This window comes from Aethalodelphis obliquidens, unplaced genomic scaffold (genome assembly GCF_003676395.1).
Source record: "Aethalodelphis obliquidens isolate GAN/ISIS:26980383/991018 unplaced genomic scaffold, ASM367639v1 scaffold31, whole genome shotgun sequence".
NCBI lineage: Eukaryota > Metazoa > Chordata > Mammalia > Artiodactyla > Delphinidae > Aethalodelphis > Aethalodelphis obliquidens.
Window position 1 is genome coordinate 14,047,710 of NW_020837975.1, and position 19,091 is coordinate 14,066,800.

The following is a 19,091-nucleotide window of genomic DNA, read 5'->3' on the forward strand; positions in this document are numbered from 1 at the left end:
GTTGCTGCCAACTCTCCTTGATTTGTCTAGATTGCTTTTTGACTTGTAAGTTAAGGATTTGTGTTCAATAAAAACAATGTAAATTGAATACTTCATCTCTTGAATGACCACAAAAATTTAAAAGTCACATTCATAATAAGCAATTAGAGGGAAAACTCACATGAATTAGTTATTTATCTAGGAAAGTATAAGGTATATTTTTGTGTTGCATTGATGCTACTGGCTTTATTCTGCTTTGCTGAAACAGTGCTTTCTTATTCCTTTTCTTTATAGTTGTCATGGATGATGATGATGACTCGTGTCTCCTTGATCTTATTGGGTAAGATGCTCATTCCAAAATAAGGGTAAATCAAATGTGTGAGGTTTGCTGTACTAAAACAACCTAATAAGCATATTAAAACCAAGTGGGTTTTTAAAATAAAGATTAAATAATCATCATAGATATAGAAGGGAGACAAAGTGACATGGATTAACATAGGGGTCATAATTAGGTAATCCTTTATTAAATTTATTTTATAAAAAATCCTAGGAGGCAGAAATGAGTGATGATAGGAAATGGAACATCAAAATGAAACAAAACAAAACCAACAAAAAAAACTACTAATAGTTTTAAAACAGGGAGAGGATTTTACTCAAACTAATACATCATTTTCTTTTTCCCCTGTAAAAATGAACCCTAAATATAAGTAATGTATTTATTTGCTGTTTTCTCTTTTTGGCTGTTGTTTTCTAGAGACCCACAGGCATTGAACTATTTTCTACATGGACCTAGTAATAAATCGGTAAGTAATACTCAGACCATCGTAGGCATACATTTTGTTTCTTCCTGAGAGTCAAAGTGATCACTTTTTTGAATTTGTACTTTTGCAGAGCAATGAGGACTTGACTAATGCAGGATATTCTGCAGCCAATTCAAATTCAATTTTCGCCAACTCTAGTGTGAGTATTGGAAACTGAATGCAATGATCAAATGTTTGTCTCATTGATGCCTAGTGAATTGAAGCTTTAATTGCCTTTGTATCATAATGGGAATCCCTACTTTGTCTTTTGTAATTGACACAAGAGGAAAATCTATTGAATTTTGTTGACATTTTCTACTTTTAACTTAGTCTATTAAGATTTTTACTTTGCCATTTTCCTAAAGTTTCAACTTTCTTTCTAAAATGCCTCAGAAACGTTATAGCCTGAGAAACTTATATTAGAGTCTTTTGAATGTTGTTACATAAGCTTTAAAAAAATCATTCTGTATTGTGGTTACTTTCTAATCATTTTCATCTTAAACAAGGAGAAAGATCATAGTAGCTGACACCTACTGAGCGCTCGGTATGTTCTTGGCACTCAGAGCTTAACGCATATTAACCTCGTTAACCTTACAATAATTCCGTGAAGTAGGTTCTATCATTATCCATTTTTAAAGATGAGAGAACTAAAGGTTGGTATTTACCCAGTATTACACAGCCAGGAGTCGCAAGCTAGGAATCGAACCCAGGCCACCAGGTTCCAGGGCGCAGGTTCTTAAGCTCTAGGAACATCTAGACAAGAAATCTGACCTGAGGGCAGGGAAGTCCTGCCTGGAAACTATATCCGGATTGTTGTGTTTAAGCCTATGTTACTTTAATCTTTTCAACTGCTTTGTTCTGCCATGGATGGGAGTCCAGAGTCCGACCACCCAAGTTTGAATCCTTGCTCTGCCACTTACTAGCTTTATAACCTTGCATCTATCACTAAATCTCTAAGACTCAGTTTCCTTATTTGTGAATCCAGGAGAATGATAAATCTACCTCATAGGGTGGTTAAGATGAATGGACTAGTCCATGGAAATCAGTTGACACAGTGCTCAGTTAATGTCAACTTATCGTCATCGTCAGGGTCTTTATTTTCTTCATCCATAAAATGGAATAGTATTCAGAAAGTCCTTGGGAATGCACAATTCTTTAAAGTATTTGAGTATGTGTAAAGTATGTCAGATCATAACATGCAAGACTCCTCCACATGCTAGGGGTGGCTTTAAAGTCACAGCACTGATTTCCTGTAAGGCTTATGAATTAGTAGCAATGCTGAAATTCATTCTGCGTGGGCAATAACTGCATGTGATGCCATTAAACCCATAAAGTAGATACTGAGCCTGTTTGCCAACACTAATGATTTTTACTTACCAGCTCTCCCACTTCCACGTAAGTATTAATTCTAACTCTTCAGGCTGCTTCATTCAGGGTGTATTTATTGTAAACTTGAGTTGCATCATGTCAGTAAAACATTTTAAAAGCTTTTAAAAATATGGAATTTTAAACCTGTGGTCTGTTAATTTGTGCATTGTAAAAACATTAAACTGTGTACCACCACTCAGGAGATAATCCACTGTTGCCTTGATATTTCTCTGCAAAAACAAACAAACCTCCTTGCTTTCAGTTGCTTTTTCCCACTTCCTTTCAAATGACTGTTCAAGTCCTAAGGTGGTGTCCACCTAACTGAAGCCACATTAGTCCCGTTTCAACTGTTGATTGGGTGTCAAGTGAACTAGTCTTGGCTTTTCTACCTGGGTCTTCCCATCATCTAGCCCCCAACACACCTTATTAACCTAGGGCTGAGAATCTGTATAGTTTTGAAAGTTGGACTCTTCATTCTTTTTTTTTTTTTTTTTTTTTGGCTGCGCCATGCAGCTTGTGGGATCTTAGTTCCCCAACCAGGGATTGAACCCAGGCCCTGGCAGCTAAAGCGCCAAGTTCTTACCACTGGACCCCCAAGAATTCCCTGGACTGTTTTCTTTTTTTTTTTTTTTTTAATTTTTATTTATTTATTACTTTTGGCTGCGTTGGGTCTTTGTTGCTGCTCACGGGCTTTCTCTAGTTGCGGCAAGTGGGGGCTACTCTTCGTTGCGGTGCACGGGCTTCTCGTTGCGGCGGCTTCTCTTTTCGCGGAGCACGAGCTCTAGGTGCGTGGGCTTCAGTAGTTGCGGCGCGTGGGCTCAGTGGTTGTGGCGCACGGGCTTAGTTGCTCTGCGGCATGTGGGATCTTCCCAGACCAGGGATCAAACCTGTGTGCCCTGCATTGGCAGGCAGATTCTTAACCACTGCACCACCAGGGAAGTCCTGGACTGTTTATACTTGATTGATCTATTTTTGATTTTTTTCTTCATCTTTTTAAAATTTTTAATTGTGTTAAAAATATATATAACAACAAATGTACCATCTTAACCATTTTAAGTGTACAGTTCAGTAGTGTTAAGGATATTCACATTGTCTTCACCTTATGTTAAATAACGACTGATTCCATTTTTTTTTTCTTTTATAATTTTGACGTATCCCATGATAAACTGCTGGCCAGCATCGTGTCTCTTATTTGTCAGTGACTGTGTTCAGTTCCCTTCATTTGCCTGTGTTGTTGTCTCTAGTTGGAATGCGCAGTCCTTAAGGACTCGTTACGGACAGACACAAACGCAGAAGTGAGCGCTTGACAAATGTTGACCAACTTTTACTCTTGAATAGGACATTGAAATGGTTTTTAAAGCATCATAATAAGCTGATAACTTCTAAGAAATCAAATAACTATTCACTCATTTCATATGGGAAGCTTGTTTTTATCCAGGCCGATTTTGCCTGGAGTGGGGCAGGTTAGAACTAGGGGAGTTCCGAGAAACATTTAAAGTCAAGCCTGGATCTGGGATACCTTCTGGACCTCTAGTAGAACCACACTCGGAACTCTCAAAACTCACATCTACTCCTGTGGTACAAAAAACTAGACACCGCTGTGTCCTGGATACGCACATACCCTAGGCTGAGTCCCACTCAAGCTTTGGACTTGGGAGCAATCCTGAAAAAAATTAAGCCATGCCACTATCTAAAAAATAAAGCTAAACTCCAGGTAGCCATGAGTATGTTGGCATTATTGATGTGTTTCCTATAATAATTTTATCAGAGCAGTGAATGCATATACTTACAAAAACAACATTAAACATCATTCCTAAGGAAATCAAGTATCAGAATAAGGTGAGCAGGGCTTCCCTGGTGGCGCAGTGGTTGAGAATCCGCCTGCCAATGCAGGGGACACAGGTTCGGGCCCTGGTCCGGGAGGATCCCACATGCCGCAGGGCAGCTGGGCCCACGAGCCGCAGCTGCGGAGCCTGTGCGTCTGGAGCCTGTGCTCCGCGACGAGAGAGGCCGCGGCAGTGAGAGGCCCGCGCACAGCGATGAGGAGTGGCCCCCGCTTGCTGCAACTAGAGAAAGCCCGTGCGCAGCAACAAAGACCCAACGCAGCCAAAAGTAATAAATAAATAAAAATAAATTTATTTTAAAAAAAGAGAATGAGGTGAGCAGTTTGGAGAGTTGTGCCTGAAAAGCAGACTGTTATGCTTTATTCATATTCAAAAGTGAGATGAGATTTTTGTTTAAGAATCTCTTTCCAAGGTTAGATATGCCATGTAACATCCTGCTTATTTTTTTAGAATGCTGATCCTAAGTCATCCCTCAAAGCTGTAAGCAGCCAGCTTGGAGAAGGGCCCAGTGATGGACTGCCACTTTCAAGTAGCCTTCAGTTTCTTGAAGATGAACTTGAGTCTTCTCCTCTTCCTGATCTCAGTGAGGACCAACCTTTCGACATTCTTCAGAAATCCTTGCAGGAGGCCAATATCACTGAACAGACATTGGCAGAAGAGGCATATCTGGACGCCAGTATAGGTTCAAGCCAACAGTTTGCACAAGCTCAGCTTCATCCCTCTTCATCAGCATCCTTTACTCAGGCTTCTAATATTTCTAATTACTCAGGTCAGACGCTGCAGCCTATAGGGGTGACTCATGTGCCTGTTGGCACATCGTTTGCAAGCAATACAGTGGGTGTGCACCATGGCTTTATGCACCACGTGGGGATCAGTGTGCCCAGCCAGCATTTGTCTAATAACAGTCAGATTAGTGGTTCTGGTCAAATACAGTTAATTGGGTCATTTGGTAGTCAACCTTCCATGATGACTATTAATAACCTAGATGGATCTCAAATCATATTAAAGGGTAGTGGGCAACAAGCCCCATCAGATGTGAGTGGAGGGCTTCTGGTCCACAGACAGACTCCTAATGGCAGCTCCTTGTTTGGGAGCTCCAGTTCCAGCCCAGCAGCACAGCCTGTTACCGTTCCATTTAATAGCACAAATTTCCAAACATCTTTACCTGTGCATAACATCATCATACAAAGGGGTCTTGCACCAAATTCAAATAAAGTCCCAATTAATATCCAGCCAAAGCCTATCCAAATGGGTCAGCAAAACACATACAATGTGAACAATTTGGGAATACAGCAGCACCATGTTCAGCCAGGGATCTCGTTCGCCTCTGCGAGCTCACCCCAGGGCTCAGTGGTTGGTCCGCACATGTCGGTGAACATTGTAAACCAACAGAACACAAGGAAGCCAGTCACCTCGCAGGCCGTGAGCAGCGCTGGGGGCAGTATCGTTATTCATTCTCCCATGGGCCAGCCTCACACACCCCAGAGTCAGTTCCTCATACCTACAAGCCTTTCCGTCAGTTCCAACTCGGTACACCACGTCCAGACCATAAATGGGCAACTTCTTCAGACTCAACCCTCTCAGCTCATTTCTGGCCAAGTGACCTCAGAGCATGTCATGTTGAACAGAAACTCTTCCAGCATGCTCAGGACCAACCAACCATATTCTGGACAGATGCTGAACAACCAGAATACTGCCGTCCAGTTAGTGTCTGGGCAGACGTTCGCCGCCTCTGGAAGTCCAGTGATAGTCAATCATGCCTCTCCTCAGATCGTTGGTGGGCAGATGCCCTTGCAGCAGGCATCGCCAACCGTCTTGCACCTGTCCCCTGGGCAGAGCAGCGTCTCCCAAGGAAGACCTGGCTTCGCCGCCATGCCCTCGGTGACAAGCATGTCAGGACCTAGTCGGTTCCCTGTTGTCAGCTCATCCAGCACTGCCCATCCTAGTCTTGGGGCTGCGGTTCAGTCTGGTGCATCAGGATCAAACTTTACGGGAGATCAGCTGACCCAGCCAAACAGGACTCCAGTACCGGTCAGTGTGTCTCATCGTCTTCCAGTTCCTTCTTCCAAATCTACTAGCACCTTCAATAACACACCTGGAGCAGGAAGCCAGCAACAGTTCTTCTGTCAGGTAATATTATCAAACAAATGATAATATCAAACAAATGTTTGGTTGATTACGGAATGGAAGAGTGGAATGAGTATCTGATAGAATATAATTTTCATCCTAGGCTCCCAATTTATTATCTTAAGATGTTCAACGTACTATTGATTGCCTTTTTTCTTCTTAACTAAAATGTTTTATCCAGGATAGTGTTGTGGTCTAGAGTGGAGACTCATGGATTTGAATCTAAGCTTAATGACGTGGAGCAAGTCTTACCTTAACTAACCTCTCTAGAGGTTAAGTTTTTTCATCAGTAAAGTGGACATAGTAATACTACTATCCCATGGAATTATTGGGAGAATTAAATGAGATAATCTATATAAAGCACTTAGCAAAGTCCCTGGCAAATGACAAATACTTAATAAGAGCCAATATTAAGACATATACTTGATGGAATGTATTATAGGCATTTAAAAGGAAAGCTTGTTTTGGATGGACTGGGTAGGAAGTCGCAGCTGTTTCTTGGGTGCCAACTGGAAAGGCTCCGGGACTCAGTGAGACTCAGCAGTGGGTAACTGGCCTGCACAGAGGGATGCATATGGAGGGAGGGATCCAGGGCAATGGATTTGACCAAGTACCTGAGCCTACTCTTACCAGAGCATTGTGCCGGTAAATGACTGCGGGCAATCTGTTAAGGATTATGTTTCTGAAAAGCATTTCAAAGGGTCATCAGCTTTGGTCCTTCACCCCATCTGCCGATCTTTGAACTTCTCTGGCTTTTGGTTCTCACTCATTCTTAGCATGTTCTGTAGTTCCAGCTCCATACCCAATTCCCCACCAACCACCTGCCCGTGGTCTACCCTCCTTACTCCTCCATTTGCCCTGCCTTTCTTCTCCACATTTAGAAGAATTCAGAAACTTCTCTCTACCATGTATATCAATATTTTTAAAACTGTATACCTTTGACTTAGTAATTCCACTAAGAATCCTAAGGAAACAAAGATTATTTATGATCAAGGCTGTTCATTGTATTACTTTTGGTGTTAAAGGTGTGTGTGTGTCTTTGTGTTTTGAAATAACGTCAGGCTTATAGAAAAGTTAAAGTTTCAAGACTAGTGTAAAGAATTCTCATATATCCTTCACCAAGATTCCCCAGATGTTAACTTTTTACCCCATTTGTTTTATCCTTCTCTCTCTCTTTCACACACACACACACATACACACACAAACACACACACACACATAGTTTTGAGAGTAAATTGCAGGCATGATGCCTCTTGACCCCTACATACTTCAGACTTCAGTGTATATCTCTTAAGAACAGGGACATTCCCCTACATAACCGCAGTACAGTCATCAAAACCAAGAAAAACAGCATTATTACAGTATTATCATCTAATCTACAGACCTTATTCTGATTTAGTCCATTTTCCCAATAATGTCCCTTATAGCAAGAGAGAATAAATTATATTTTGTTTTGTTTTTATGGTCTAGGATCCAACCCAGGATCACTGCCTAATTCTGTTGTCATGTCTTTAAATTGGAAACAGGTTTTTTTTTCTTTCTTTCTTTTTTTTAATTTTTGGCCACACCGCGCAGCATGCAGGATCTTATTTCCCCAACTAGGGATCGAACCCACGCCCCCTGCAGTGGAAGCGTGGAGTCTTAACCACTGGACCACCAGGGAAGTCCTGGAAACAGTTTCTTCATCTTGCTGTCTTTCATGACCTTGATTATTTATTTATTTATTTATTTATTTTGGCTGTGTTGGGTCTTCGTTGCTGCGCGCAGGCTTTCTCTAGTTGCAGCAAGTGGGGGCTACTCTTCATTGCGGTGCACAGGCTTCTCACTACAGTGGCTTCTCTTGCTGCGGAGCACAGGCTCTAGGCACGTGAGCTTCAGTAGTTGTGGCATGTGGGCTCAGTAGTTGTGGCTCTCGGGCTCTAGAGCACAGGCTCAGTAGTTGTGGCACACAGGTTTAGTTGCTCCATGGCATGTGGGATCTTCCCGGACCAGGGCTCAAACCCGTGACCCCTGCCTTGGCAGGCAGATTCTTAAGCACTGTACCACCAGGGAAGCCCGACCTTGATTTTTTTTGAAGAGTCAAACCAACTTTTTTGTGGAGTGTCCCTCAATTTGGGTTTCTCTGTTGTCTCCTCATGATTAGATTCAGGTTATACATTTTTGGTAGGATTGCCACAGAGGTGATGGATGTGTCCTCACGATGTGAACTTGTCGCATTCCTGGTGATGTTAACTTTGAACACTTGCTTAAGATGGTGTCTGCTTCATGTGGTGTCTGATGCATAGTTAATAAGTTTCTTCGGGGAGTTACATTGAGATTATGTAGATATCCAATTTCTTGTCAAACTTGAACACACTAGTTTAAGCTTTCATTGATAATTCCTGACTGAATCAGTTATTACTAAATCAGCTGTTACTGTGACAGTCACCAAATAGAGACTTTCTAATTCCATTGTTTATTCTACATTAATTGTTGGCATTCTACTCTAAGGAAGAGTTTTTCTGTCTCCCCCTTTTACTTATGCCAGTATGGACACATAGATTCTTATTTTATTTAATGTGTTAAAAATTGTTACAATCATTTATTTTGATGCTCAAATTGCTTTGATGCCATTGGGCACCCCTCCATATTGGCTGCTGGTCCTTCTGACATGTTTCCATCGTGCTTTGAGCACTTCCTTTAATTTCTGGCAAAACATGATGTTCCACGTTCGTCTTTCACTTTCCCTGCCCCTGCCCTGGAATCAACCACTTGAGGGACCTTGTTCCTTCTAGTGGAGAACAATATTTAGAAGCAAGATCTGAGCACTACATATTCATTGCTACTGAGGTTGTCTCAGCTGGGACTTGTATGTATTTACACATACTCAACATCTATAGCTGTCCATCTATCTATATTAAAAACCATGGGTTCATACTGATACTTTCAATTCTAATCCAGTACCACCAGGTTCATTATTCAAGTCTCCTTTTCCATATTTGTAGCTCTCTTTTCTAACAGTGAGAAAGCCTGCCCCACAATATATTTGCTTATTTGCCCAATCCTAGAAAACAAAGAAAATAGTTTTAGAATTGCTAATTCATAGCACTGTGAAAAACAAACGTACTTCAGACTCCAGTATTGGTTTACATTCTGTCTTCAACCTAAAGGTGTATAGTCAAAATACTGTGTTCAACACCTGAAAATACCACAACATTATAAATCAACTATACTCCAATAAAAATTTTTTTAAAAATACTGTATTCAAAAGTTACTAGAGTTAGTACTTTTTTTTTCCTCCCTTGGTATGGTTATGCTATTCTTTTGAACTATACTTTTGCTTGTTTCTGTTTGTGTTTCATTTTAGAATTCTTTTCCCACTACCCTTGTTGATTTTATCTATTTAATTTCTTTTGAATGAGTGAACCATTAGCATGGTCCCAAAAGTCAGGGCTATGCAGAAAGTGTGCCGGGCAGTCTCCCTCCTCCCTGGCCTTTCTCCCTGCTCCCACCCCTCCCTCCATCCCTTCCTGCCAGTTCTCATCCATCCCCTATTTTCAGCAATATCATTAGTTTCTCCTTTTTTTTTTTTTTTTTTTTGCGGTTTGCGGGCCTTTCACTGTCGTGGCCTCTCCCATTGCGGAGCATAGGCTCCGGACGCGCAGGCTCAGCGGCCATGGCTCACGGGCCCAGCTGCTCCGCGGCATGTGGGATCTTCCCGGACCGGGGCACGAACCCGTGTCCCCTGCATCGGCAGGCGGACTCTCAACCACTGAGCCACCAGGGAAGCCCGAGTTTCTCCTTTATTTATCCTCTGTTTTTTTTCACACAGATAAGCAGATACATGTATATTTTCTTATTTCCTTACATATATATTTTCTTATTTCCCCTCCTTTCTTACTCAAATATAGCATACTATAGATAGATATTCTTCTATACTTTGGGTGCAAAAAAGTGTTCTAAACCCAATATAATAATTCTCCAATAGTAGGAGGATTATTGGATATAATGAAGTATTATGGAGCCATTTTAAATGTTTCTGAAAAATAATTAAAGATTTGGGGGAAGGCTTACAAAGTCATTTTAAGTGACATTTTAAATGTGAAATATTTAAAATGCACATTTAACTGTAAAATATTTAATAAGCAATTTGTTTTCTCTTTTAGAAAAATGTTAAAAGACAATATGGTGAACTAGAAAATAGAAAACCCTCTTGCTTACAAAACAACCAGAAACTTGATTAGGAGGAAATGTACTGCTCCCTTAACAGCAGTTCTCTGGGTGGTGGAATTACAGATACTCTTGTTTTCTTCTAGTTTTAAAAACTTACCCCAGGTAGAGGAGGTGATACCTGGACAGCATTTATCAACATAGTGATGCATTTTTCAAAAATAAGTAAAACATGCCATTGGTAATCACTAGAAACAGTTCCAAAATAGTTCAGAATGAAAAGTAAGCCTTCCTCTTCCAGAGGCCACCACTGTTTCTAGGTTCTTTCTCTTGCCCCAGATATGTCCTCTGCATATACAGCACAAACGTCACATATATACTTATCTCTGCAACACACCATACCTGTTTTTACTTAATTATAGAACTTGAGGATTACTTTATATCTATATATATTGATCTGCTTTATGTTTATTTTAATCAATTATACATAATCAGCCACAGCATGGTCATTTCCTTTCTTTTTCCTTTTTTTTTTTTTTCAATGAGGGGGAAAAAAAAAATCTGTCTTTCTGACTCCCCAAAGTTTCAACTATCCAAGGTAACAAGAAGCCTACACTGGCAGCTCCAAAGTAGTTTTTGTGACTTTGAATGCCAAAGAGTATTGGGAACTAGATCAGTTGCATTATGTCCTGTGTGTTCTGCTGCAGGTTTTCCAGAACAGTTAAAGCATCAGGTGTTTTGGAGTAAGGAAGACACAGCCTTGGAGGCAACACAAGTTGGAAAAATAGTGTTGAGGTGTCATCTAACATTTAAACTCCTAGGACATCCAGAGACATTTGCAGTGACTCTTTTTATAATTTCTGTATAAGTTACTTTATAGAACATTGTAATGAACAAAAATACCATTATCAGGGGCCTACAGTGTTTATCTATTTGGAGAAATTTAATATGTCAAGTTTTGATACTATAAAGCATTAATATTAGAGAACAATGAGTTTTTAAATATCAACTTTATTTTTGGTATAGATAATACACTTATTTGGTTCAGAATTCAAAAGGTGCAGAAAGGTGTATACTACAGTGAAAAATTTCCTTCCTCCTGCTCCCCAGGCACGCAGTTGCCTGCAGGCAACCAGTGTAACCAGCTTCTTGAAGAGCGAACTTAAGTCCCCACCCCACATTTTCCATTATGAAAACTTTCAGAACCACAGAAAAGTTGGAAGAGTACCGTGAACCTATTCACCTAGATTCACCAGTTGTTTATGTTTTGCAACATTTGCTCTGTGTGTGTCTCTGTGTGTCTCTCTCTACACACACACACACACACACACACATACACACACACTCTTTTCTCTGAACCTTTTGAAAGTAACTTGCAAATGGCATGACCCTTGACCCCTAAATTCTTCAGCAGGTATCTCCCAAGAACAAAGACCTTCTTCAACACAATCTCAGTATTACTATCACCCCCAAGAAATTTAACATTAACATAACATTATATCACATTTCTTCCAGCTGACCCAGTAATGTCCTTTATGACAATGCCTCCCTCTAGAAAGCAGAGAACACTGATTTCATTTATTGTCACATCTCTTCAGGCTACAGCAGCCTGATCAGTTGTCTGGTAGGGTGGCCCTCAGTGTGTCGTCTGATTGTTTCCTCGTGATTAGATTCTGGCTGAATGGTTGGCACATAATGTCGATTTTTCCCATTATGGGTGATTCCGATGTGAGCACTTGGTTATGGTGGCCCCCTGCCAGGTTTCTCCTCAAGGTATTCAAAGGTATCTTGTTCCCACATAAGGAAGAAATGATCTCTAGGATGGTGCTTTGGGACCACGTGACTCTCCTGTTTCCCGGCCTCTCACCCAGTGATTTGACTCCATTGGTATATATTGCCTTAGGGGTTGCAAAATGACTTTCTAGTTATATTATCCTATCTACTGTTATTGACTGGGATTTTTCCATAAAAAAAGAGGTTTTTCTTCTCACATTGTGTGTGTGTTTAACACTATGAAATCATAGTTGTTTTTTTGCATTAATTTAAAAACTTTATTACAGGGAATTTTAAACACGAACAAAGACAAGTTAGTATAATGAGCCCCCATGCTCGATCAGCTCCAGTGCTTACCAGCTCATGGCTATTCCTGTTTCATCCATACCCCACTCAGTCTCCCCTCCCCAGTATTACTCTGAAGCTAAACCAGACATATAAGTTCCTCTGTAATTTTTTAGTGTGTATCTCCAAAAGGCCATGTATTCTCTTTAAAGTTAACGTTGCAATTTATTGCTTTCATTATTCTTTTTGATGCTTATACTGTCCCAAGTTTGGTCAGTGGAGGCCTACTTAAGCTGACTTCTACACTTCTGACACATCCCCCCCTCCTTTGAGCACTTTGAAGCACAGGATATTGTAGGCATGTCTTGTGATTACCTCGCCACAGACCTAGAATCAGCCGTGTCTCTGAGGAGCCCTGTGAATTTAAACCTCTTAATGCAGGGAGTCATTTCCAGGATTTAAACTCTCTTTTAAATGGATTAATATTTCAAAAGTTAGTGACAAAGAAGGCAGTTTGCAAGAGTTTAGCCTATCAAACAAAAGTAAACAAATTATTTTAAGTCCAAATCTCTTTAGATCACTAAAAGTTTTAGATTTTAAATTCCTTGAGAGCAGCACCTACTGGTGCTTTGCGGCGCTTTGCCGTGTGAGATTTCCAAAGCAATTACCACTGAAGTCTCCAGCCTGCCCTGCCCCTCCCTAATTTTCCCCATCCAGCTCAGCCTGCCTACCTTACTGTGGAGGCACTGTATTTTCAGACGCCCAGACTTCATAATCTAGATGTTCTTGTTTTTTCCTCTTCCTCTGTACCTTTAATAAGTTACAAATCCTACAAATTCTTCTTTGAATGTCTTATATCCATTCTTCCCAATAATAATGAAAATAATGATCATATTATTAACAACTGGTACATGCAGGGGCTATCTGTATTATTTCTAATCCTTTCTTTGGGGCTACAAGTAGCATTACTGTTCCCATTTCACAGTCAAGGAGATGGAGGTTCAGAGCATGGGCAAATTGCTGTAAAGGCAGACTCCACCAGCTAGCTGTCTCTACCACACTGCTTCCCATTTCTCTCTTTTCTACATCTATACCCTGAGCTAGACTTTAAGAGGGACAGCAGTATAATGGGGAAAACAAGAGTTGAAATAGGAGTCAGAGCTCACTTGCAGGTCCTCCTCTGCCAGTGACTGGTTTTGTGATCTAAGTTCCTATCTTACATTCTGAGCCCTAGTTTTCTCTTGAAAGTGAGGAACTCTAGCAATGCAATAGAACCATCTGGGGAGCTTTGGAAAAACATGGATGCTTGGGCCTCACCTTCATAAATTCTGATTTACATGGTCTAGACTAAAGGCTCTAGGCAGCAGCATTTTTCAAAAGCTCCCCAAGTGATTCTGAAGTGTAAATGAGGAAGAATGGACCGCTGGGTAGATGTTTTCCAAGGCCCATTTGTACTGTAATTAGACAGCTGTAACAGTTGTCGGGGTGATTAATCTGCCTTCAGACTCTCCCTAAAGTCTGGCTTCCACCACATTTATCTTCCTAAAACATTTGCTTGGTGACCTGAACCAAATCATCTGGGAGCTTCCCATTGCACGGGAGAAAGTACCAACCCCCAGCCTGGCCGCTAAGGTTCTCAAGCTGAACTGCTGCTCCAGGTTAGCCAGGCAGGACCCCTCATGGCTCCCTGAACAGGCCAGACTCATCGTGAGCCTCAAGCCTTTGCTGATGGGCATTCACTGAATGTCCTTTCCTATCTGGCCTAGATGCTTCTCCTCCCTCAGGGCACCCAAAGCCCCTAAAAGAATGAAGCCTTTTTCGGACCCTCCACTGATCTCCCCTCCGCACTTTTTATTTATACTGCCCACCAGGTACAATATTTCCTTCACTGATTCATTCATTCAACAGTGTATCAGTAGCTGCCGGGGCCAGCCCTGGGCCAAGTCCCAGGGATGCAACAGTCTTTTGCAGAGCAGGAGGCAGCAGATAAGCCGACAGCCACAAGACAGTATTCTAAGTGCTCTGGTGGAAGCAGCCCAGGGCACCAGGCTCCGAAAAGGAGCCTCTCACCAAGATGGGATGGTTTGAGCAGGTTTCCACGAAATAGTGGTTTCTGACTGAGCCCTACTGTAGGAGAAGGAGGTTATCCAGCAAGAGAGGGTCTGAGTAAAGAATGTTCAGGCAGTGGAATCAGCAAGTGCAGAGCCTTGCAGAGAGAAGAGAACGTGGTTCTGCAGGAGAAGGAAAACAAGTTCAAGTGAGATGTGAAGATTTAGGTGGGAAAGGTAAGCGAGCCCTAAACGCTACAGGACGCTGATGCCGGGCGCAGGAGCCAGTGTCGTAACGTAAGCATGAAATAGTGCAGACCCACTTGAGCCTAGTGGCAGAAGAAATGGAGAGAAGTGAATGGATTTGAGGCAGGTTAGATAGAACTTCTGATTGATTGGCTATAGTGGAGGAATAAGGGTGACACAGAAGTTTCTGGCAGTGACACCCAGGTTCACCGAAATAGAGAACATGGGAAGAAATCATGATTTGAAGGGAAGTTCTGAGTTCAATTTAGGTTGTTTGTCAAGGGTGAGGTACCTTTGGGACAACCAAGTTGTATGGGCAACAGCTACATGTGCTGAAGCAGAGAGTGAATTGTGAGCTGAAGTGGGATTGACCAGCATATATATCGTGATGGAAGAGGTGGGAGTGGATGAAACGGATCAGGAAGAGTGTGTCAGTAGAGGAGGAGCAGCCGGGAGAGAACCCCAAAGCACCAACACACTTAGGGGGTGGACACAGAAAGAGGGGTCCACAGGTAAGACTCAGAATATTCCAGAGAGGAGGTGTAAAACCCTTAGCTTTGGAAGCTAAGAAAGGAAAATGAGGCAGACGGGAGGGATGGTGTCCACAGAGTGGAGTGTTGCTGGGAAGTGGGTGGAAGTCAGGATGGGAATGTTTCTGACACATGTAGCAACAATGAGGCAGTTGTTGACCTTGGTAAGATTTGTCTCCATGGAGTGATATGTGCAGAAGCCAGCTGCAATAGATTAAGGGGAGTAGGGGAGTGTGGTGATAAGCACAGACAACTTCCAGAAAAATGACAGTAACTGACACTGCAGTAGCTCCACGGATGTGTGGAGTCAGGGTGTGGTTTTTATAAGATACGGGAAAGGCTTGAGCTCTTTTCCAAGCTCATGAGAAGGAGAAGGATATGAATTCCAGAACGTTGGTGGGATTCTTTTTATAAAAGCATTGGGGGATGCTTCTTCCACTGTAACAGAGAAGCGGGAAGGGATGAATGGGGTTGCAGGTGATGTCGTAGCTTTGGTGGTAGAAAGTTGAATGAATTCTCACCTGGCTTACAGGTTTGAAGATAATGAAATAGGCTTCAGTGGAAAATAAGCAAGGAGCTCGCCAGGGGAAAAAGAGGATTGCTGGTCATGCATGAGGGCCTGAGGTCGGACACCATAATATGGTACACTGTGTTTGGGTGGGCCTGGTTGTTTTCTGGATGGTAAACTTTCAGAGGGCAAAGACTGTGTGTGGTATCCTTCAGCTGCCTTCTCTGTGATTACCATGGTGCTGTGCATACAGTGAACACCCGAATGTCTTAGTCAAGGTACTTCGGGCTGCAGCTCTCTAGAAGCTCACCCTAACACATTTAGCAAAAAGGAGAACGTCTCGTGTAGTGGAGCTTCTTTATAAGAGTCAGAACCAGGCTCTCTGCTCCTCCCTTGGCCTCTTCAAGATAGCATGGCCTCACCTCTCTCCTTCATGGTCCTCTCTCACTCTTCCACGCGTTTAACAGAAACTGGCAAAAACAAAACAAACAAAAAAACCAAAACAGACTGGCAAGTGCAGTGGTTTCCAAAACTTAGCAATGTATCAGAATTAACTGGAAAGCTTCTGAAATTTATAGATTCCTAAGCCCCACATTGGATTTCTGAATCGATCTTTGTGGAATGAACCCAGAAACTTTGTCTTTCAGATGCTCCCCCAGGTGATCTTGATGCAATTAGGCTATAAACCTGCATTTGAGAACCGCGGCCCTTAGGTATCCCTCCCCCTCCCCCAATTCTCAGTTCCAAGGAGAGAGAGTCTGATTGGCCCACCCGTGGTTCAGTCACCCTTGACCAGAGGAGCCAGTCGTGGGGAACATGAGGAAGTAGCCACGCAGGGCCTCTGTACGGAGCTCTATACATATAGAGCTGATGCTCTATATGGAGCCTTTGTTCAAATTAGGAAAAAGTGCCCTTCTGAGCGAAAATAGAAAAAAGCACCCCTCTGGGTAGAGAAGCTGCTCACTGACAGGCTTGGCACTTTCCATGGGAAGAAAAGGTGCTCGTTCCCTGGATTCTAGCTCTTAATGCCCTCTAGCAGGTAACAGACCTTTGTGTGTCGAACTGTGCTGGCTCCAACCCATTGCTATGGCAGTGGGGCAATTCCCAGAGGAGACTATGGGCTAGGAAGATCCCAGATGGCCTCCTTCACCCAGCAAATGCCTGTCAGTTGACGAATATCATCTTCCTAGTTTGTCGTTGGCTTCTTACAAAGTGTACCACAGAGGGGGATAGGGATATATTGAGTATTCTGATCCATTGGTGGATTTCTGTATATTCACGTGGTATCAAGATAATACAGGGTCTAAAGAGTTAAAATTGTACATTGATATGAGCAGAGTTCTTGGAGCCAAGTTCTCAACAAAATATCCTTAAATAGCTTCTCTATTTGTGAAGAAAATATATTTCAAGAGCAAGTCTTCTCTAAGAGGGACTTCCCTGGTGGCACAGTGGATAGGACTCCATGCTCCCAAAGCAGGGGGCCCAGGTTCGATCCCTGTTCAGGGAACTAGATCCCACATGCATGCCGCAACCAAGAGTTCAAATGCCGCAACTAAGGAGCCTGCCTGCCTCAACTAAGACCCGGCGCAATAAATAAATAAAATTTTTTAAAAGTCTTCTCTAAGAGTTCAGAAAAAAAAAAACCTGAATGATATATTTTCTTTCTGGAAAAGATTGTCAGTTCGGGGGCAACCTAAATTTGGGGGGAATGAGAGAAAGTTGCTGGCTCCTGGGCAGGGGCATTGGACTAGGAGGAAGTACAGACCCCTATGACTTAATGCCACAGTGGAATTCACTCACTTATTTTCATTTAACAATGATTTACTGTGCGCTCACTATGGTGTCAGGCCCTCTTCTGGTGCTGGGGATACAGCAGTGAACCAGACACACAAAAGTCCTGCTCTGAAATCAGGGGACTGGGAGTGACCAGTGACCAGCGAACATCTGGGCACAGAGCAGATCCCTCGGGCAGCAGCGCTTTCCAAACATACAGACCTAGTGAATGGAGGAGATTCCAGTGGGGACACGAAACCAAGTTCCCAGTGGATTACAATTCTACCACCATCCTGGCCCTACCCGCCCCGCCCAACCTGTGTTACCCTCATAGCATAAGAGGTGGGGAGATCATTCCAGTCCCAAGGGGAGGGACACAGTGAGGGGTACTGGCAGTAGCTGAAAGATGAAAATGCACTGATGCCAGTGTTCAACCCCCACATGGGTGTGGGCAAGGGGACTGTAAAACACTTACACCAAAACCTGCTCAGGACTTCCCCTGGTGGCGCAGTGGTTAAGAATCCTCCTGCCAATGCAGGGGACACGGGCTCAAGCCCTGGTCCGGGAAGATCCCACGTGCCTCAGAGCAACTAAGCGTGTGCACCACAACTACTGAGCCTGCGCTCTAGAGCCCACGAGCCACAACTACTGAGCCCGCGTGCCGCAGCTACTGAAGCCCACACGCCTAGAGCCCATGCTTCGCCATAAGAGAAGCCACCACAATGAGAAGCCCGCGCACCGCAACAAAGAGTAGCTCCCCGCTCGCTGCAACTAGAGGAAGACCACCTTGCAGCCAAAAAAAACAAAAAACAAAAAACCTGCTCAAACAAGAGGTGTCCCTACAGTTAGTAACCTTGTTTTCAGACACAACAGTACTTTATACCCTTAAATGATGGCAATTTTTCAAGCTTTGACATTAGATTACATTGTTCAGAGTATTTTTTTTTCTCTTTACTCTTCTGTATTATGAAGAAACACATAGAAAAATACAGAAAACATAAATGTACAGTTAACAAATAATTATAAAGCAAATACCCATGCAGGTAACCACTCAAGAAATAGATTATCGGTACCCCAGAACGTACCCCCTTCCATGTACCTTCCTAACCTAGCCCCTCTCCTGACTTTTATGGTGATTTCTTCCTTGCTGTTCTTACAGTTTTACTACTTCTGTATGCATGGATTTTGTTTTATCTGTCTGTTCAATAGCTAGGAATCATTCAAGGTGATATCTGATAAATAAGGTGGGAGATCAGGCTGGGTAATGACATTTATTTATTTTAAAAAAAACAAACTTGTGTGCTCTTAAGCAATTAGGATGATACTCTTCTGTTTCATGTGAACTAGGCATATTGAAAGAAATTCCAAAAATAATGTGTCCCGGCAACACTGCTATGAGGATTTTGGTCATTTGAACATATTCATTCTGGTTCATCTATTCATCTGTTGATCTCGTTATTTCAGAGTCCCATCTAGAATATAGCCTTGCCCTGTTAGACCACGTTCTTCCAACTTTTACCTGTTTGTTTTTTTATTCAAGGTGGCCCTTAGTTTTGTTTTTATTTATTGACTTTTTGGCTGCACCGAGCGGCTTGCGGGATCTCAGTTCCCCGACCAAGGATTGAACCCGGGCCATGGCAGTGAAAGCCCGGAATGCTAAC

At 42.4% G+C, this 19,091-nt stretch overlaps 1 protein-coding gene across 4 annotated transcripts in view; it reads left to right on the top strand.

The window, feature by feature from the left end:
• The window catches only part of BICRAL (BICRA like chromatin remodeling complex associated protein), a 115,315-nt gene that overhangs the window by 69,406 nt on the left and 26,818 nt on the right, over positions 1 to 19,091 (top strand). For all 4 annotated transcript variants that reach the window (XM_027127274.1, XM_027127273.1, XM_027127272.1 and 1 more), the window contains 4 exons: positions 274 to 319; positions 734 to 782; positions 871 to 939; positions 4,442 to 6,121. In XM_027127274.1, coding sequence (XP_026983075.1) covers positions 279 to 319; positions 734 to 782; positions 871 to 939; positions 4,442 to 6,121 — 1,839 coding nt within the window. In that variant the 5' untranslated portion in view covers positions 274 to 278. The remainder of the gene's footprint in view (positions 1 to 273; positions 320 to 733; positions 783 to 870; positions 940 to 4,441; positions 6,122 to 19,091) is intronic.